We start from the raw sequence: 22,137 nt of genomic DNA, 5'->3' as shown, positions 1-22,137 counted from the left end.
TTCTTATGATGAAAGATGTTCCAAAAAAATTCCATATAAATAAATTTTACATAGATTGAATATGCACTGTTAGAGTAGATGGGCTTTAAAGTCGGACTTTGAAACTTGTGGCCTCAGACAAATTAATTACCCTGAACCCCATTTCATAATCAGTAAAAGTGGGAGAATAGCTATCTTGAGTTTGGTAAGGAATAAAGTACTCTGTGAGATATCCCCTGTTTTACTCTTTTAATGCCTTGCTTGTCTGTCTGAACATTTTCATCATGTGCTTGGATGCTTTGCTTCCCCACTAGATGGCACTAATTAATTGGTAAATTCAATGCTTACTGGCCATGCTAACCCATCTGAATCTATTGATATAAGAGGAAAAATAGTCCTGGTAAAGACTACGGAAAGTGTTATAAACTTGATTGTAGTAAACTGAGAAAGTATTGCCTATACTGTGAAAAAAATCACATTCAGTGTACAACATAAAAACAATAAAAATTAAATAAACATATTAAAGAGCAGCTTAATGGTCAGAAAATATAAAGCTAATATGGCTTAAATTACAGTATATTAGGAGTTTGCATTTTGTTCCAAGTGCAGTAGAAAGCCATTGATGAATTTTAAACAAAGAAGTGTTAGGATGTCATTTATGTTTTTAAAAGATCATTCTGACACTTCTGTTTTTCAAAGACACCACTAAAGAGATTGAAAAGAGAAGCCATAAAGTTGAAAATAATTACAACCCATAAACAAGCAAATGACTCATCTAGAATATATTAAGAATTTTTACAAATCAATAAGAAAAAGTCAACAACAATAGGAAAATTGATAGAATACTTGAACAGTCACTTCACAAAGGGAATTCCATATGGCCAACAAACACAGAAAGGTACTCAACTTCATTAGTAGTCAGGGGAAAGCAAATTATCAATAAAATCACATGTAAGAAACCATTACACATCCATATGATGGGCAAAAATGTGTAATGCCAGGGTTGACAAGGATGTTCACAACAGCAGCTTTGGGAGAGTAAGTTCATACAGCCACTTTGGAAATATAAAGTCGAAGGTAACATATCCTGGAGCTGGGATTTCCATTCCTCAGTAAACATCCTGGAGAAAACCTGTGTACCAGCATAAGAGTAACTTTTATACAAGAGCATTCTTAGTTAAGAATGCTTAACTACCAAAAATGGGAAAAAACACAAACATTCCTTGAGAGTGGATAACCAATCCATTCTATGAAATTAGATGTTGCCATAAGACATCAAAAATGGAAGCACTGGGCTTCCCTGGTGGCGCAGTGGTTGAGAGTCCGCCTGCCAATGCAGGGGACACGGGTTCGTGCCCCGGTTCGGGAAGATCCCACATGCCGCGGAGCGGCTGGGCCCATGAGCCATGGCCACTGAGCCTGCGCGTCCGGAGCCTGTGCTCCTCAATGGGAGAGGCCACAGCAGTGAGAGGCCCGCGTACTGCAAAAAAAAAAACAATGGAAGCACTATACTATAGCCACATGTAACAAGAAAGGATGTGTCTTAAAAAACGATGTTCAGCAAACAAAGATAGAAAAAACGTGTATGGTACAATTGCATTTAGATAAATTTCAGAAACAGGCAAAATAAAATTATATTGTTTAGGAATGGATACTTGAGTTATTAAACTATGAAGGTGAATAAGAAAATACATTAGAATGGTGGTGACCTCTGATGTCAGTTATATCTCAATTTTTTAAAAAACGTCTCTGGCCGGAGAGGCGAGGCTGTTGGCGTGAGGGCTGTGTTCTCTCTCTCAGCCAGGATGGTGGTTACTTGCTTTATATTTATTCATCCAGCTGTACGTTATTTCGTGTACTTTTATGCATACGTTTTACTTTAACAATAAAACGTTTAAAAAATATACACACACACACACACACACACACACACTCCTATGCTGAAAGTGGAGTATGCGTGGGTAAGAATGGAAGCAGAGAAACTAATGTAGGTGAGAGATACTAGAAGTAGGCTTGGACCAGGACCATGGTGGGAGCAGAGATGGAGGGAAACAGATCCAGGAAGCAGGTCTAACGGGACTTGCTAACAGATTGTTTCCTCTTTTTCTTTGTGATAGTTCACAAACCAGAAAAAGTTACGTGGACAGAAGCCGCTGGAACCATTCGGGATGGAGTACGAGCCTATACAGCGCTGCATTATCTTTCTCATCTCTCTCCTGGAAAGTCAGTGCTGATAATGGACGGAACAAGTGTAGGTGCTAATGGTTTTGTTAAGAAACAGACCAAAATACAAATAAACTTAGGGAATTGAGAAATGGGCCATCCATTTGCTAATATAATTTGTTGCCAGTTAGCTTATTCACTGATACATTTACCAAACTCCCATTTTCTAAAATAAGCAGCTTTTTATCAAGGAGATAAAAGTTAGCATTACTGTGTTTAGTTTCTTAGTACTTTGAATCTGCTAGTACTTTAAAAAAGCAGACAAGCCATTTTTATTCATGTCTGTTACACAAAGCCTGAAATAGCTCATAGTCTTTGAAGCCAGACCCCAGGACTCCCTGCCAATTTTGTATCATATCCCTCATACTTACACTTACGTGATTAAGGTGTTGCATTTATAGATAGATCACACAAGATAAAAACTGTGCTAATTTAAACATTACATACATCTTCAAAATATAGTTCAAGATACTAAAAGAGATTACATAAGATATAATTATAATCTAAACATGTCACAAAACTTGGGGTGGTTTTATAGTTTTATTTTCTAACTGGCTGTTGATGAAAATGCTTTTTCCCCTGCTTTTCATTGAAAAAAAGGCATAACTGTCTTCAGCATTGGCTTCATCCTTATGTCCTACATCAGGATAGTAGTGTTTCCCTGAACTTACTCCACAGGTCAGCAAAAGGATGGAACTTTTGAAGCTGAGGTTGCTGGACTTGCATATGTATTGATATTATATAATTAGCTTAGTACATTATGCTGGCAAGGCCCTTAATGGCCCATTTTTCTCATTCCAAGGCCGTGTTCTGAATTCGTCCTCTGTCCTTGAAATTGTGTGCTGCTTGCAGTCAGACTGGCTGAGAGCCTGTGGCACATGTAGCTTTTCCACCACCCCTCTTGAGGAAGAGTGTGTCAAATGTTAACACTTCTAAACTTATCCGTATTATTTTCTTTTTCTATCAGACAACATTTTAAAATATACTGAAGTAGCACTAAACTATTACAGTTTATTAAACCTATAAAATGAATTAGATACGGCCTCTGCCCTATATCTATAACACCGCCGTGTATTTGTTTCCACACAGGCACTTGGAACAATAGCCATTCAGTTAGCACACCATAGAGGAGCCAAAGTGATTTCAACAGCGTGCAGCCTTGAAGACAAGCAGTGTCTTGAAAGATGTAGGCCTTCTATAGGTGGGTAATAGTACTCAACACAGACTTTAAAACATAAAATTTTGAAGAGATATCACCTTAAAAACTGCACTTGTAAAACAAACTGCAAAATGCCAAATGCGGGCTTCCCTGGTGGCGCAGTGGTTGAGAGTCCGCCTGCCGATGCAGGCGACACGGGTTCATGCCCTGGTCCGGGAAGATCCCACATGCCGCGGAGCGGCTGGGCCCGTGAGCCATGGCCGCTGAGCCTGCGCGTCCGGAGCCTGTGCCCCGCAGCGGGAGAGGCCACAGCAATGAGAGACCCACGTACCGCAAAAAAAAAAAAAAAAAAAAGGAGTGTAATCAATTAAAATATTGAAAAAAAAAATGCCAAATGCATGTCATTTAAAAAATGCACTTAGTATCTGTGCTAAGTCCAAGTTTACATAAGTTATAGTTTAAATTTTAATGATTTGTTTCTTAAACCTACATTTTTCAGTGTTTTTTCTTCTTTGCCTCATTGTTACCAACTCACCCAAGTTTGAATTAGGTGAACTTTGACACAGTTGAGAAACACCTGATGCCTCTTTGGTTTTAGTCAATAAATCAATATATTTTTGCATCACTTTTTATGTTTCTCAGCCTCCTTTACCCAGTGATATACCTCTAAAGTTGTCTGTTTCCTGTGATACACTAGGAAGGGAGATGAGCCACTTACACAGAAACCTAGGTCAGGTATAGTTTAGGATAAATAGGACATGGTCGAGGCTGGGGAACCCTTGAAAAGATTGAACGTATACGAATAGCAATGAATATGGAAAGGAGAAAGAAAATAGAGATTGAAAAAAATGAAAAAGAAGAGAAGAAAGATAGGAATGGAATTTTACAGACTGGAGTTAACTGAATTAATGTTGGAGTTTAACAGATGAAGAGAAAAGAAGATGAGCAGAGTGTAAGTGAAGGAAGGAAAGTAAGGTTCATTGAGTGTTAATATGGATGATAGTTCCTTAAATCCTCAACAACCCTGTGTCAGCTAACTGGGAAACAGCATCTCAGAATTTAGCTTGTCCAACGATGTACCACTAGAGGTACCACTAGGCCCGGAATGGAATTCGAACCCAAGCCCGCCTAATAGTAAAGCCTGTGTTATTTCCATAGTTATGTTATGCTTCTGGCAGAGATAACCAAGAAATGGAAGGAAGGTTAAAACAGAGGCTGGAGAAAGGAGGAAAATAAGAAAAAAAGGAAGAAGAGAGATTGCAAATGGAAGGGGTGGGTAGCATGAATAGTGTTGTTGAAGAGAGCGGTTTCCCCTTGGCTAACCCCTGCCCTTCTTAGGTGCTTCAGCCCCCTTTCCCTCGAGTCCCCCCACCCTCACCTCCATCCCCCGAGACTTCAGTCACTACTGGACTACACCTCCAATCTGAGAATCTCTGAGAGGAATTCTCTTTACTGAGAAGGTGTTAAAAGATACAAAAATGAAATAGAAACGTGTCTTCGTTTGCCAATTCAAATTGAGATTTTTTTTTAGTTCTCTCACTGGCTTGTTCTATTAATACATTAAAGCAACCAGTTAAAATTAGTTTAATTTTTACTAACCCTGCTTAAAATAATCCTGGGTTTTTTTTCACCTTCGGGATTTTTTTTTGTTTTGGAGGGCAAAGTCGGGAGATGCGGGTGTGGGCTGGGATTTCTATGACTGAGAAAGGTTAAAACGGCCTCTAACAGAGAAGTACCAAATCAGATAAATATATCTTTGTACTTTTTAGCTCTAAGCTCTATTAAATCTGAACATACTTAAGAAATTGCTTAATCTTTCAGTCCACATCTTCATATATATGTACCTCTGTGGTTTAGAGATTCTCAGTTCTGGCAAAATATCCTTTAGCTGTAAAGAACAGTCCTCTATGTCAACAGACCAATGTTGGGACACATTATCCACAAAATGCTCATATTTTTATTTTATTGAATATACCAGTTCATTTAAATTGATCCTTGGCAATACTGGTTAGATGAGAAAAAGTATAATTTGATTCAGTAATTGCTTCAACCATTTAATTCATTTCAGAGAAGAAATATTTATTTGCTTTTCTTTCTCTTCTTCTCTGAGTTGTGTTGATCACATACAGATTGCCTGACTTCCTGTCCTTTACAGCCCGAGTGATCGATGTGTCCAATGGGAAAGCCCAGGTTGCTGAAAGCTGTTTAGAAGAAACAGGTGGCCTTGGAGTAGATATTGTCCTAGATGCTGGAGGTGGGTACTTTACTAAATCAGTAGTCTCTGTAGTTTTTTTATTGTGATGGGTGAATTCCTGGGAAAAAAATACATAACCAGGAGATAATTATTTATATATTATTAAATTGATGTTTAGGGTTTTTTTATTTTTGAACTTTTCTATTTAAATTGGCACTTCTTCATTTTATTCCCATTGTAAGCACTGTCTGGAAGAGAGAACATGCTTGCCTTTTAAAGTGTAGGCATTGGACTTCAAGTATCTCTACAAGAAATCTGCAGACATGATCTCCTCAGTGGTTCCTAGATTAGTTCAGGTCTCAGCCAGTTGCTTAATTAGTCAGTTCTGCTATGTATGGCTGCCCTCTATTGGATGGTAGACTTCAGCAGTCCCTGTTTGCAAAGTTTGCACAGAATTTTGTTGCATTTTCACCTTGCTTGAACTTTTGTAGTTTAACCAATATCTACTTAACACCTAATCTTTACACTCTTAGGTAGTGCCATCACACCTAAAGAACAGGTTTCACAAGCCTGCAGAGGGATTCTGTTTATACTTTGTTAGAATTTATCTTCTATCCTAAGAATCGTAATGAATAAAGACTCGAAATTAACTCAGAAAAATCTTCCAGTGGAAGTGAATGTATACTTCATTAACTTTTCCAATGGACATTTCAATAATTATGTCAAAATATGACTGTCTTTTTTTTTTGGCTGCATTGGGTCTTTGTTGCTGCACACAGCTTTTTCTAGTTGCAGCAAGCCGGGGCTGCTCTTGATTGCAGTGCGCGGGCTTCTCTTGTTATGGAGCACGGTCTCTAAGCGCGCGGGCTTCAGTAGTTGTGGCACGCGGGCTCAGTAGTTGTGGCTCGTGGGCTCTAGAGCGCAGGCTCAGTAGTTGTGGCGCACGGGCTTAGTTGCTCCGCGGCATGTGGGATCTTCCCGGACCAGGGCTCAAACCTGTGTCCCCTGAATTGTCAGGTGGATTCTTAACCACTGTGCCACCAGGGAAGTCCCAGTATGACTATCTTGAATCTGAGTTCCTTACTCAAAAGTGAACTTTTCCCAAAGTATTAAGCTATCAATGTTATGATTGAAACTATCAGACTTAGTATGTGCTATGTTATCTTGCCTGATTTTCAAATTAAAATAGACTTTTTATCTTTAGTTATATCATTTATAATTAAATCTAAAGTAAAGTGTATGACCAGTTTTAATGCAAAAAATACATTTTAAGTGTCTGAATACAAAATGCTTCCTTGTTACTACATTAAAAAGTAAAGAGAACTAGTTTGAAGAACAAATTTTTATCAGATTACTATAAAATACATTTTCTCTCTCTCTCTCCCTCTCTCGCTTTAAACAATTCCTTTGTAAGTGAGATTATATAGTAAAGATGATGAACCAGCTGTAAAATTACAACTACTACCACATAAACATGATATCATCACCCTTCTTGGTGTTGGAGGCCACTGGGTAACGACAGAAGAAAACCTGCAGGTATTATCAGAGACAATAAAACATTACTGATACACCAAAAGGATGCAATTAACAAAGAATAATGCCTAAGTCTTTTAGCAAGGTGTGGCTAACTTTGTATAAATTCTGAATTATATCCTATTTTTAAAGAAATGTAGCTTTTTTTTTTTTTACTTTTAGCTGTTGGCCAAATGTTTTTAACTTTTAGCTGTTGGCCAAATGTTGAAATATTTAAATGAACTCCTCATTTAAATATGTTAAATGAACTCCTCTGCAGAGGAGTTCATTTAACTTTTATTTAGTGGTTTGGAAGTAGTGACTTATGAATTTTTTAATAGTGTTTCAAATAAGGTTTTTTTCCTTAGTAACAAACATTCTTGTTGACATATACTTAACAAAATATTTCTATATAAAATTATGACAATTTCCTAATTATTCAAATTAGAATTTACTATATATGTGTGTGTGTGTGTGTGTATACACATTGTCTTCCAAAGCTACATTTCTCAACAAAATTCAAGTATCTATCATGGTTGATATGCAAATACCATAATTCTCATGTACCAATCTTCACCAATTTTCCAACTTCCTCATGAAGATGACTGGTGAGTAGCAACGAGAAATATCTCTCTCTCACACACACACACACACCCGCACACATGTACCTACTACCGCTTCATCACCTCTAGATTGGCCTATTGACCTTGCTGTTTCATCATTTTGGACAATGCATTAGAAAAGAAAACATTATAGTATACATATTATTGTTAAAGTTTGTGTGCTGATTATTTGTGATTTGGGTATTATTTAATTTGTGTGAAAGCTTTTCTGGCTGAAGATACCAATCATTCTTCTGCTATTAAACTCACAGTAACTGATCATTCTTTGTGCATTCTATCCAAGTTGGATCCTCCAGATAGCCACTGCCTTTTCCTCAAGGGAGCGACGGTGGCTTTCCTTAATGATGAAGTTTGGAATTTGTCAAATGTACAACAGGGAAAATATCTTTATATCCTTTTTTTCTACTGACTTGAGTTTCTGGCTTGAAATTTACCTTGTATTCTCATCATTAAGTTCTTTAATAATGATAATAATAATTAATAATAATAGCAGCTAACTTTCATTGAACATGCCAAACAATGTTCCCAGTGCTTTACAGGTATTAATTTATTTAAATATTAAAACAGCCGTGTGATAGTTAAGTACTACATTATCCCTATGTCACAGGTAAAGAAACTGAAGGATAGAAAGGTTAGTGCATGCCTAAGGATGTAGCTAGCAAGTGGCAGGACAGGAATCACACCCAGGCAGTCTTGCTCGTTTCTGAATGAGAAACTATAGAATACATGGAAGAGTTTGCTTCATTTTTAACCTGGCATTATGGAAATTACAGATCACTTTCACAGGCTGCATCTTTACTCCTATGGTGGTGCCATGGCGTTAAACATATCAGAATAGTTATAAAAATTAAGAGTTTGTGGGGTGTTTTTTTGTTTTTGGGGGGTGTTTTTTGGCTGCGCGGCTTGTGGGATCTTGGTTCCCCGAGCAGGGATTGAACCCGCCTCCCCTGCATTCGAAGGGCAGAGTCTTAACCACTGGACCACCAGGGAAGTCCCATGTGGGCTGTTTTTAAGAATATCAATACTAGGAAATCTTCATCAAATGAAGATGGGTTTGATTTTTTTTAATGGAAGTGATTCAGTAACAAATCTAGTGAATGAAATCGATCATTCCATTTTGGTAAAAGTAATGAAAAGTTTTCTTGAGAATATGAGAGCAGCTCCAAAAGAAAGGTCCAAACCTCTTTAGAGCAGGGTCAACTTAAGAATAAACGTTTTATTTCTAAGACGCCTGTTTTAAAGGCAGCTGTACTTGGTAAAAACTTTAATATATTGGATAAAAAATAAGTTCTCATTACTTAATAGAGTATAATTGTGCGTGAAGAAAGAGACTTGCACAACCGTATGTTTGTCTCACTGAATATCATTCTTTATTTTTATTAAACGTGCATTGTTACATATGCGTGACGTGCACAAAGGCCAGCCTCCTGTAAGAGCAATAGCAGACTTAATACAGAGCTTTCAAATAGCTGAATAATATTTAATTAGTATACTGCATATGTTGAGTTTTAAAGAGTACATTTCAAAACCAGAACGTCCCCTTAATGTAGTGAATGTATGTGTTTAATGTATTTCTGATTAAATATTTTCATATTAAATTTGGAAAATAAACTTAATTTTTAACTTTCTAAAAGAATTCTTTAAATTTCAACTTTAAATAATGACACATTCAATAACATTGTAATTATCAGGAATACCATGGGATGTTAATGACAGAGACCATGTATTAAAAGTAACATAAGGTAGTATGTTTTGAATCTTTCATGTCAGAAGGTAGCCTGGCTGCTATGCCTGCGTTACTTAATAACTTAAATCTCTCAACTGCTCCCCTTTCTCCCCACCATGAGATTTTAACCTACTTGACAAATCCATGGACCATGCTGAAACGTGACATGTTCATATGAAATGTTAAATTTTCAAAAATCAGAAATATATGTTTTATATTTATATACTTACACATACTGCCAGCAATTTCATTAACACAAGTAGAAAGAGAATTTGTAGTACGTGAAAAGTGAATCGGTATTCTTTAGGTCCTTTTAAAGTAGCTTACGTTCATATTTTCTAATTTACATTTTCTAAAGTCCTGAATCAGACTTCAGTCCTCACTTGTGCACACCCCCCTCAGTTGCATCACACATGAGCCAGTTGCTGTCTGTGATTTAACATAGCAATCTCCTTCCAATTGTGTGATTATATGCCATAAATAATTCTCCTGTACGAGCAGTTATATAGACTCTCAGTTCTAACATTGTAATTGCAAGTAAATGATTAGAGTTTTAAATTTTACCCTGCTTTTTAATTCTCTTAGTGGCATATATTACACACACAGATTATTAACTTTCCTGCATACGTATTTATTAGCTGGTTTAATAAATAAATGTGCACCCAAAGTAAGAGAGATAAGTGCTAAAATTGTTTTTAACTAAAAATAACATAAGTGGCGCTAAAATGAAACCCTGACCCCATTCTGTTACCATCCATTTGGGATAACACTAGTCATTACTTACGACAGGCATTAGGCTTCTTTCATCTCTTGTCCTTAGAAGTTTAGGCTCTATTATGTCACCACCTCTCTCAAATCAGTTCCCCCATTTTCCTGTTTTAGAGGTAAACATGACAGCTTACAGAATTTCTATTAAAAAAAAATAGGTGACCTGCCTAGTATATTCTGCTTATCAAATGGTTTTATTTACTTCTCTCTCCTTTACGTTGCCACCTTAACAGTCTTTGCAGCTACGTATCTTAAAAGATGTGATGGAGAAGTTATCTACTGGTGTTTTTAGGTATGCTAAATGACCAAATCATTGTTCTTGTTTATTTTTCTATTCTCCAGGAGATGAAATGGGCATTCCCATTTTTGTTTCAGCTTTCTCAGTACACCTCTTGCCTCCATATTTTATTATTTTGCTTAAATAGCTGCTCTTTAGTATTTCTCGAAGTGTATATACACCAGTATGCATTCCCTAAGATAGACGTGGTTCGTTAGTTTTCCTTACTCCATTCCATACTGTACCTCACCCTTTGCTTATCCTCATCACCCCTCCCAAAGCAACTTGAAATAACCTCCAGGCTGACAAGAAGAAAAGTACAATTTTTGTTTTCAGCTGGATCTGTTTATCAAAAAAGAGAGAATGGATAAAATAGGTATTTTTCCCCTTCAAAATTTAACTTTTTAACAGTGGAAATATTAATGGACAAATTTGATTTAAAGTAATAGAGTTGAACTATAGCAACTGTCAGCTACCATGCTATGTACTCTACTCATCTTTAACTAGACATTTCTAATCATTTCATTCTTCCTCAGACCTCAGTTGGATGAACCCATTCCACTATACGAGGCAAAAGTTACCATGGAAGTTGTTCAGAAAAATCAAGGAAGAAAGAAGCAAGTTGTTCAATTTTAATTTTGTTCTTTCTCAGACCTCAGTTGGATGAACCTATTCCAGTATTGAAGCCAGAGTTTCCTTGCACATTGCTCAGAAGGAACATAAAAGCAAGTTTTTATGTTTTTAAGCAGGTTTTCCTGCTGAGACACGATGCTCAGAGTTATCTGAAGTATTTGAAAAGTATTTGGAAACATCGTACAGACGGGTCAAGACAATTCTAAAATTTAATATCTAAAGGGAATATTCTGAAAGCCTTTTAAATTATTGTTCCTATATGTTTGCCTCTTCTAAAATTCTTTACATGAAGAAGACGGCTTTCAGCAGAAGCCACGCTACTCTGATAAAGCTGTTGGGAGTCTTGCTGTGTCAAAATAACATTATTACTTTTGTATCAACTCCATTCTCAACCCCTTCCTTCTTTAACATCCTTTGCTGTCGTAATTTAATACTTTGAATATATTTTCAAGTCTCAAAGGATCTAGCCCATTGAAAGCTAAATTTTTTTTCAAATATTCATTCACTCCAGGGTTTCCTCAGGATCGAACGGGAGCATCACGGTAACTCGTCCGTGACCACTGCAGTGTTTGTGTGGAAGGCTGCAGTGGCGATGCTTGGGAAGCGGGGCGGGAGACTGCGCTTGCGTAGCCGGCGTGCTGATTTCCTGTTGGGGCTCTCTGTTTCGGGGGGAGGGGAAGGAGGCCCAGGCCTCCCTCTCCAGCTTTGGACGTCGCTGCCGCGCTCTGGAAGCTTATCGAAGGGGCAGCTCAAGTGTGACGTTTCGTTTTCATCCTGGCGCCGTGCCTGGGGCTCATCACACCCTGCTGCGGATTTGAACAGCGCTCATCTATCCCGGTGCGCAGGATCGCGTGCTTCCCGGCCACCTAGCACCCGGCGACCGGACTACAGCCAAGGACCCAACCAGACCGCCAAGGCGGCGCCCGGCGAGGCGCTCGCGTGCCCTCGGCCTCGGAGGAACACAGCCGGGGGCGGGGCCTCGCGGGCGCCGTACGGCACACGCGCCGAGAGACGCCGCGAGGGCGGGGCTACGTCGGGGCGGGGCCGCGGCGCGCGGGAAGCGCCTGGGGGTGCTGCAGGCCGTGTCTTCGGCCTCCGCGGCGCGTGATGGCTCTGTCGGTACCGGGCTACTCGCCCAGTTTCAAAAGGCCGCCAGAGACATTGCGGCTCCGACGGAAAAGGGGCCGGAGCCTTGGGGCCGCCTCCCCGACCGAGAAGCGGCCCGAGCCGGCGACCCGCCGCGCCGCCCTGACGGCCGGGCTGCCCCTCCGCCCTTTCCCGGCAGCGGGCAGAGGCGGCGGCGGCCCGGCCGCGTCCCGAAGGAACCCCTTCGCCCGCTTGGACAACCGGCCGCGGGCCGCCACCGAGCCTCCCAACGGGCCGTCCCGCGGCCAGCAGGAGGCGCCGGGCCCGGTGAGTGTCTTCGTGCCTGGGAGCCGAGGGGCTCTCGTAGTTCGTGGGTCGATTCGGCTGTGAAGTAGGGATGGCGGGTTCTCGCGTTCCAGGTGCGAAATGGGCGCGAAGCTGAAGCCGCCCGCGGCCTCGGGGGCCCCCGCGCCCTGGGGGTGGCTGCCCTGCGAGCTCGGGGCGGCGTGAAGTGCGCTTCGCAAGCTGCCGCGGGACCTGCGGGGCCTGCCCGTCCTGAGGAGTGGACCCCGCGGACCCGCCCGGCGCGCGGCGGGGGAGTTTGGGCTGCAGCCGTCTGGTGGGGGATTGGAGATCAGTGGGACGAGAGCTCCGAGTAATCCTGGCACTACACCTGGAAGGCCACCGTTTGATGGGAAGGTTACAGGACCCTCTTTCCTGCGTGATTCCGTGTCTGTCTTGTCACGCGCTCAAAATTATTCTGGGGTTGGGGGAATGTTGAGTATTGATGGGGTCAGAATTTACTAGTATTTGTCTTACCCCACAACCTTTTGGATCTTTTGAACTGAGATTATTGATCACTGAGTTCGTAGTTGCGCAAATCACCTGCCCTTTTCCCGGTCCATTTTGATAGTAAAGTTCAGGCACAAAACTGAAGTGAAATCCTGTTACACTGATTTGCGCTCACGTGAATTCCTGCACTTGCTGAGAAACTTGTATGCCAGGTGAAGGTCTACATGTTTAAAGCGAACTCCAGCATCATTTATAATTTAAAAGGACCATTTTTTAACCTCAGTTTTTAGATTCTAATCAAGAAAATGATTTGCTATGGGAAGAGAAGATTCCTGAAAGAACAGCCATTACTGAATTACCCCAGGTAATACTTTTTAAATGTCATTAGAGTGTATATTCTTAGAAGTGTATACTTCTCAGAAGTGTTTTACTTGGAAGATCGTTTCACAGAGAGCCCTGAGTGATCATCTCTACCAGGGTTGAAAAGATGGCAGGCATCAGCCTTGGTAAAGGACTTTGTATGTTGTGGTAATGTTTATAATGGCACCAGTGCTAAAGCAGGCGTAGACGTGGGTTTTGTTTCTGCCCCCAGCAGTTTTCACGCCCTTCTGTAGGTAGTGACAACTCCAGCTCATTACTCAGAGCCAATGCCTCCAGGCTCAGCTGCTTTTTGAACTTAATCCTTCACTGCATCTTCCAACCAAATCCCCAAATTAGTTCCACAGTTTGTGGTATATCACTGAACCTCCCTACCACCACCATACACACAGAAACGCCTTTTTTTTTTTTTTTTTTTTTGTTTTGCGGTACGCGGGCCTCTCACTGCTGTGGCCTCTCCCGTTGCGGAGCACAGGCTCCGGACGCGCAGGCTCAGCGGCCATGGCTCACGGGCCCAGCCGCTCCGCGGCATGTGGGATCTTCCCGGACCGGGGCACGAACCCGTGTCCCCTGCATCGGCAGGCGGACTCTCAACCACTGCGCCACCAGGGAAGCCCCAGAAACGCTTCTTGATTCCATTCCTCAGCTGCTTCTTTCGTGATAGTTTAACAAATGCATAGATTTTCCTAACGGGAGCAGGCTAGAAGAGTTCCCAAGACCCAGTCTCCCTTCCCTGCAAATAAATGGCCTTCGGGTCTCTTGGAAATAGTTCCCCCTTCCCTGTTATTTTTTAATAATGTCATCTAGAAGAATCATTGTAACGTGGAGAATACTGACTTGACAGCAAAACGGTTTGGGAGGAATTTTTGAGGTCGGCAAATGCTTCTTAAATATGGCCTCTAAAAGCCCAACCTAAGTTACCTGCAAGAGCAACTTAGACCTGGTTCCAGAGTTTTAGAGGCTTAAAAAGTGCTTTTTAAAAAATACTTGGAAGATCTCTGCTTTGATAGCAGTATCAATAGTAGATGTTTTGAAATCATGATCGTGAAAATAGTACGTCTCTTGTAACTAAACTATATAGAACTATAATAAACGAAAAAGTGAAACCTGCCCTGCCACCAGCCTCAACAAGAAATTCCCACTTTCCAGAGATAACATCCCTGTTAACGGTTTAGTGTGGCTCTTTCCAGACTCTTTCACAGTGTGTAGTATATGTTCAGTGTTATTTATTGTACCGTTCATAACATTTTGAAATTTCAGTGGTCATGAGTATGTTAGTTGATGAATTCTATAGATTGAAGGGTTTTTTCCTTGGTACTCTACTAATTTTTGTGTTCTTTTTTTCTGAAAGACTCCTCATGTATCATTCTCCGAATCTGATATTCCATCCTCAGAAAGTACTGAGTTACCTGTGGACTGGAGTATTAAAACTCGACTCCTTTTCTCCTCTTCTCAACCCTTTACCTGGGCAGATCATTTGAAAGCACAGGAAGAGGCTCAAGGTGTCGTCCAGCATTGTAGGGCAACAGAAGTTACTTTGCCTCAAAGTATACAGGTAATTCTGTAAGAAAATAGCTATGCTTAAAAGTAACAAATTAAGTGTAAAATGTACTTCTCTGCAAAATATCAGAGATATTTCCTTCCATTAAGTTTTTCGTTTGACATTTAAAGACACAGAGACTTGGGAAATTTTTTGTTTCCCAGATGCTGCTTTCATACTGTTTTTAAATCAGATTTAGTAACTGCCTGTGAAATTTATAGACCTGACCTGAGAATTAGTCACTGCTGCAGGCAGGAATTGTTTGAACTACACTATCCTTTTCTAAGGCCTTTTGAGAAAGAAAATATAAGGAAATGAAAAGCAGTTGAGGAGTAGGATTGCAAAGACAGATTGGTTATTTTACTGGTTTTCTCACATGATGTATACTGTATTTTTTAAATGCACTAATTCTTACCACCTGGGTGATGGTCTGTTGTGAATTTAGAAGAGTTAATGAGTGCTAGAAAGGTTTTAGAGAAATGTAATTGCATTACTTTCAAGCAGCTCATCAACTCAAACTCGGTTAAAAGAGATTACCTGAAAGAGGCCTTGGTACATCTTTTTTGATAAATAGATCCATATGATTTGTGATTGGGATTATCGGTTTTTATTGGCTACTTTGGGCCTCTCACTGTTGTGGTCTCTCCCGTTGCGGAGCACAGGCTCCAGACGCCAGCGGCCATGGCTCACGGGCCCAGCCGCTCCGCGGCATGTGGGATCTTCCCGGACCGGGGCACGAACCCGTGTCCCCTGCATCGGCAGGCGGACTCTCAACCACTGTGCCACCAGGGAAGCCCTATTGGCTACTTTTGAAACAGTGCTACGAGGGGAGGGGGTTGAATATAGTGTTATGCGTGCACGCACACACGCGCGCACACACACACACACACACACACCCGCCCTGGCGATAAAGAGTGATAGTCACTGTTCTCAAGGATGGTAGAGACAGGCGAATGTTCCCATCTGCGTCTAAGCGTCCCTTCTGGTATGTGGTTTAACAGACTGTAATGGCTGGCAAGGAAGGTTTTCCCAAACAATAATAAACTACATTTTAGCCCCTGTAACAGTTATTAACACTTTCTTACAGGAAGCAGTAAAGATCCTGAGAATAAGTGTTTGGTATATTCAGTGTCTTTTTAATTAAATTCTGTATTTCTGCTGGGGCAAGAACTGTCCAATATCATCTTTGTATTTTAGGATCCCAAACTCTCCACTGAGCTGCGTTGTGCCTTCCAGCAGAGCCTTATCTATTGGCTGCACCCTGCCTTGTCTTGGCTACCACTGTTCCCTCGTATTGGAGCCGACAGAAAAATGGCTGGAAAGACAAACCCTTGGTCAAATGATGAAAACCTGCAACACATTTTAATGAGTGACTGGTAAGAAGAGTAAAAATTCGTGCAACCCATTTTAGCAGTATTTTCTCCTTATTTTATTTATGATGTGGAGATGAGCAGTAGTAGATGGATTTCTGTGTCCTTCTGAATTACTTTATTTAAACTGTAATAACTAACATTAAAATTGTTTACTTTTGGGGAATTCCCTGGTGGTCCAGTGGTTAGGACTTGGCGCTTTCACTGCTGTGGCCCAGGTTCAATCCTGGTCAGGGAACTAAGATCCCACATGCTGCGTGGTGCAGCCAAAAAGAAAAAAAATTTTAATTGTTTACTTTTTTAGCTCTTATTCACTCTTTTTTTTAATTTTAATTTTAAATTTTTTTTTGGCCACACTGCACGGCTTGTGGGATCTTAGTTCCCTGACCAAAGGGATTGAACCCGTGCTCCCCGCAGTGGAAGCGCGGAGTACTGACCACCAGACAGGGAGGGAATTCCCAGCTCTTATTCACTCTTTACGTAGTTGTGGAATATATATATAAGTGTTTGATGTAGAGACCTAATTCTTTAACCTTATTATACTTTTTGCCAATGGCTGCTTCCCTTCTCATCAGTAGAAGCTGCTTATTAAAAGTCAGCAACCAGGGCTTCCCTGGTAGCGCAGTGGTTAAGAATCCGACTGCCAATGCAGGGGACATGGGTTCGAGCCCTGGTCCGGGACGATCCCACATGCTGTGGAGCAACTAAGCTGGCGGGCCGCAACTACTGAAGCCCGCGTGCCGCAACTACTGAAGCCCGCACGCCTAGAGCCCCCGTGCTCCGCAACAAGAGAAGCCACCGCGATGAGAAGCCCACACACCGAAACAAAGAGTAGCCCCCGCTTGCTGCAACCAGAGAAAAGCCCGCACGCAGCAACGAAGTCCCAACGCAGCCAAAAATAAATAAATAAAATAAATTTATTTAAAAAAAAAAAAGTCAGCAACCAGTTATCAATTAAGTTTTGTTTAAAGAAATAATGGCTAGTGTTTAAATGGTAAACACTGTTCGTTAAAGTATTTAGAAGTCATCAGTGAGTCCTGTGACCAATTTCAGTCCTTTAAAAAGCCAAGTTCTATGTCATGGCAAAAATTCAGACCATTACCTGTAATATTTGTGTTTTAAATCAGGTGAGTATCAAATTAAATTATACAAAAAAAGTTTTAGATGTTGAATTAGTTTTAATAATGCCTAAAGAAAAATGTTTTTCTTCATAGGTCTGTGAGCTTTACTTCTCTGTATAATCTGCTGAAGACAAAACTTTGCCCCTATTTCTACGTTTGTACCTATCAGTTTACTGTCCTGTTCCGTGCAGCGGGATTAGCAGGAGATGAAGTAATCACGGCTCTCATCTCTCCTACAGCTAGAGGTCTAAGAGAAGCTATGAAAAACGAAGGTAAAACTATAGGTTTAAAGTGAGAATACCACACTATATAGTAAACACTCCTTAAAAGCTAAAATTTGAACTGTCTTTTAGCAGTTGAATTGTCTTCTACCAGTTTTATCTAATTGTTTTAAGAATTATTTTATTCATTTTTTAATTTTTTTCCAGTGTCTAATTAAGCTTTAAGTTGTGTTCCCTTCTCTGATCTCTAAACATATATCAAGCTGGAATGTCCCAATCTGAATATACTCCTATAGAAATTCTTTTATAATACAAATTATCTACCCCCTTTTGATAACATGATCTTTAAAGAGGGTCAACTCATTAGTGGATCATGAAATCTATTCAGTGGACTCATTCAGCACCTTATAAAAAAATGAAATAGAGTAGTATATACTTGATGAAACAGTACCACATGTAGTGAGACTATGTATTGTCCTGAACCATTTGTTTCAAGGAGATATGTGTGTTGTGAGCTGCCATCAAGAAAGCATGAAAAGTACTGCTTTAATATATTAGGAGTAAAAACTCATTTTCAAATATACTCTCTACAAGTCGGGCACGCCTGTTTAATTCCTTCAGATTATATTAAAGAAAACATAGTTACATTTTTCTTTTCTCATGCAGGTATTGAATTTTCTTTGCCTTTAATAAAAGAAAGTGGCCATGAGAAGAGGAAAGCATCTGGAACAAGCTTGGGACATGGGGAGTATGTGATTAAAATAACCTTTTACATCAGCTGGTGACTTATGGGTTCAGTATAGAGGAAACAGCTTTAGGAAATGGGAACCCTGACTAACTATAGCAATTTCCTAGGGAGCAAGCAGTCAGCGATGAGGACGAAGAAGAAAGCTTTTCGTGGCTGGAAGAGATGGGTGTGCGAGATAAAATTAAAAAACCAGATGCACTTTCTATCAAGCTGTATCCTTTCAGTTGCTGTTAACTAGAATTTATTTTCATTGAATTAAGTTAGTGAGCAATGTAATTTTTTTTTTTTTTTTTTTTTTTTGGCTGTGCCACACAGCATGCGGGATCTTAGTTCCCCGACCAGTTGCCCCCTGCAGTGGAAGCGCAGATTCCTAACCACTGGACCGCCGGGGAATTCCCTTTAGCAATGTAATTAATACTGACTGACAGTTTTATTTAACTATAATCTTAAACTATCTTTAAGATATTAAAACTGATACTCCATCATGACATAAAAAACCCCTAAGTACCAAAAAGCCATGAACAATTATTAAACTTTTTTAAGTGAAAATATTCTATTTTGGTTAAGTTTGTGGGGGGACTGGAACATATTTTTGACGAGAGAAGAAATCAGTTTTTGTTAGGTATCAATTTCTAGCTAATTCAGATGGTCAAAAAAATCATTTTGATCGTTCAGATGCCTTATAATTGCAGTGAAGAGGATTAGCAAGAGCATTGCCGGTTTGGAGTGGGGGAAGAGGGTTCCAGGTGATTCAGGATTAAGATAACTGCTCTTCCTTTGGGTATGGGATTTGCATTTGCAGTTTCCTTGATTGTCATGTTCAGGCGTAAAGAGATACATGAAGTCCAAATGGATCACAGACCCGAGTCTGTTGTGTTGGTGAAGGGAACGAATACCTTTACATTGCTAAATTTTTTGATCAACTGTAAGAGTTTAATTGCTACCTCAGGTCCCCAGGCAGGACTTCCACCAACCCTCTTATCACCTATAGCTTTCCGAGGCGCCACAATGCAAATGCTTAAGGTAATAAAAAGAAAAAAAAAAATTCTACACTAATCCTCATAACCTAGCTTTTAAAGACATACTTTTCCTTTTTTGATGTGATAAATTCTTGGTATTTTAATAACTCCTGACATTTTTACATGGTGCCTCTTTTTCTTTCCTCCCAGTAAAAAAATTCCTTGATATAAAGCTATTATCAAAGGAATTACATGAAAAGTTATATTTGAATTATGACCATAAGGAAAAGTTGCTTTCTTAAAGTTTGTCTTTCATAACCCGTGAAAGAACAGAGCCAAGAATCAAAAACTGGAGCGTGGATAAGTGAAAAGAATACCTATATGTCCATATTGTTGAAGAATTACACATGTAATTTTCATGTGTGTTACATATGTTGAATGTAATAGCAACAGAATCTAATTTTTATTTTCCTAATACTATGCATTGAAAGTGCATTAATCAGAAAAGATACCATATTAAAAAGTTACATTCTCTAGAACTAATACTTAAATTGACAGCCTCATAATTTCGAGGAGAGGATGCTGGAAACAGAATTACTGAACATTTTTTACTCATGTCACATTCTTTTGATGTCTTATGAACTACTTTTGTTCCTTAACTGTTAAAGAGAGGAATACCCAAATGAGAAGTTACTGATCACGTTTTTAGCTAGGGACAAAAGCTTGAGAGATGGTGACCATAATTTTCTTTAAATTTTTTTTGAAGGCGCGAAGTGTAAATGTGAAGACACAAGCTCCTTCTGGATACAGAGATCAATTTAGTTTGGAGATTACAGGTCCTATCATGCCTCATTCTCTACATGCCGTGACTATGCTACTCAGATCTTCACAGAGAGGGTCATTTTCTGCAGGACTGTATACACATGAGCCAACTGCTGTATTTAATATCTGCCCAGCAAAGGATAAAGTACTGGATAAGGTAAGTAGACAACTGGTAAACAGATTTAGTTGCAGTTTTCTCAAACTAGATGGATGGAGGCAGTCAGTCATTTATGATGAGCCAAACTGGTGTTTCAAGTTATTAAACTGTACTGCCTAATATTATCAATTACAAAGAGGGAAGGGATAATGACTATATAGTTTTTGTGTGTGTGAGGTAAATTTTATGAATTCAGGCTGTTGTATTCAACACTGACTGAAGAACTTCCCAAACAAAAGGCAAGTTTTCATTGTCCTCTCAGATCCAGACCGGGGGTGGGGGTAAATAAATAATTATGGGTGTTTATTTAGCTGCATAGGCCTCTTTTTTTTCTATAGAACTTTTTCTTAGATTCGGGGAGGGATGAGCTGCTTGTTTCATGTGATCCAGCAGTTTCTAGATACGTATCCACACTTTCTTTAAAACTGAAGTAGCTGCTTTACAACGTATCTGCCTTTAATTTTGGACATATAGCTTTTTACTTAGAGGTAATGAGACCTTTAAAACTATTTTTATCCATTTGCCAGACTTACAAAAATAACCAAAATTATTCTTTTCGGATGCTGTCATTATGCAGAAATTCTTAGGATGAGCTTCTATGGATAATGATGATAACAATGAATTTGCCCTTACTGAGTAAGGCATCTGTTTGTCAAAGAGCCCATAGTAATTTAAAAAAACTCATCAGTGTTCAAGGACTCTGACAATGCTTTTTACTGACTTGCATACGAATTTCCATAGGAGGCCGTTCATGAGGAGCTTGCCAACTGTGGATTGCACCCTAAAACTCTGGACCACCTTAGTCAAACACCGATACTGGGGAAATCATCTTTACGGCATGTGGAAATGCATGACTACATTTATAATTGGAGATCCTGAACACCAAAGTAAGCCTAAAAGGAATCTTTGAGGAAAAAAGCCTTCTAGCAAGGAAATTCAAGATTCTTATATCTTTGGCTTTAAAGTTCACTTTGGAAGTTTAAAGGAATATAGCTTTTAAAATACTCAAATGTTTACAAACATTAACCTTTTACAATACTTTCATTACATGCACTAAGCAGTAAATAGGATTAAGGTTTCCCTGGTGGCGCAGTGGTTGGGAGTCCGCCTGCCGATGCAGGGGACGCAGGTTCGTGCCCTGGTCCGGGAGGATCCCACGTGCCACAGAGTGGCTGGGCCCGTGAGCCATGGCCACTGGGCCTGCGTGTCCGGAGCCTGTGCTCCGCAGGGGGAGAGGCCACAGCGGTGAGAAGCCCGCATACCGCCAAAAAAAAAAAAAAAAAAAAAAAATCAACGTTTTTACTCTTTTGATTATTCAGATATGAACTTTTTAAAAACTTCAAAAACCTTGAATGAAAATTCTAGATCGATTAACCTAATTATAAATTGGGTAGAAAACTGAGTGTTTCCTTGCAAATGGAAGTTGAGGCTTAGTATCAATTATCTCATGCCATTGTGACTAACAGCATCAGGGCAAAACTATCTTTAACAATTTCCTTAGGATTGTTATTAGCAAGTTCTAGTTTTACAAAGGTAGAAAACAAATGTAGACAGTATCTACTGAGCTGATTGTTGACGCTTCCACCTTAGTTGTTTTCCTGTTTACAATTCCTCTATTCTCAAAATACATATTACTTGTTTTAATGCATGTTAACTCAGATAAGGGTATTTTTGTATTCCATATAGAACAGGGTTGAGTTGTAAAGTATGCTCAGCTGTCATGACAAAGTAGTATTTAATATGTTCTTGTAGGTATTTGTGTATGTGCGTGTATATATATATAATTCAAATTTTCTTAAATAAAAGTGCTTAGAAATCAAAAGCATTGGGTAAAGTAACAGTAGTGAAG

The 22,137-nt window shown here is 39.8% G+C and overlaps 2 protein-coding genes across 3 annotated transcripts in view; both read left to right on the top strand.

Annotated features, from left to right (window-relative positions):
• The window catches only part of CRYZL1 (crystallin zeta like 1), a gene marked incomplete at both ends in the record, with an annotated part of 32,985 nt that extends 21,888 nt beyond the window's left edge, over nt 1-11,097 (top strand). For both annotated transcript variants that reach the window (XM_079705585.1, XM_079705586.1), the window contains 7 exons: nt 2,097-2,230; nt 3,292-3,403; nt 5,517-5,615; nt 6,970-7,091; nt 7,974-8,075; nt 10,427-10,476; nt 10,998-11,097. In XM_079705585.1, the coding sequence (XP_079561711.1) occupies nt 2,097-2,230; nt 3,292-3,403; nt 5,517-5,615; nt 6,970-7,091; nt 7,974-8,075; nt 10,427-10,476; nt 10,998-11,097 (719 nt within the window). The remainder of the gene's footprint in view (nt 1-2,096; nt 2,231-3,291; nt 3,404-5,516; nt 5,616-6,969; nt 7,092-7,973; nt 8,076-10,426; nt 10,477-10,997) is intronic.
• Nucleotides 11,098-12,201: 1,104 nt separating this feature from the next.
• On the top strand, nt 12,202-22,105 carry DONSON (DNA replication fork stabilization factor DONSON; the record flags this gene model as incomplete). Its single annotated transcript, XM_079704564.1, has 10 exons — nt 12,202-12,507; nt 13,256-13,336; nt 14,702-14,905; nt 16,088-16,266; nt 17,475-17,653; nt 18,269-18,350; nt 18,458-18,562; nt 19,175-19,373; nt 20,076-20,288; nt 21,030-22,105. 10 exons carry the CDS (start codon nt 12,202-12,204, stop codon nt 21,165-21,167), a joined length of 1,686 nt encoding a protein of 561 aa, XP_079560690.1. The 3' UTR covers nt 21,168-22,105.
• Nucleotides 22,106-22,137: the final 32 nt, after the last annotated feature.

Source organism: Hyperoodon ampullatus, assembly GCF_949752795.1.
Source record: "Hyperoodon ampullatus genome assembly, chromosome: 5".
NCBI classification, from domain to species: domain Eukaryota; kingdom Metazoa; phylum Chordata; class Mammalia; order Artiodactyla; family Ziphiidae; genus Hyperoodon; species Hyperoodon ampullatus.
This window is presented reverse-complemented; position numbering and strand designations above follow the sequence as displayed.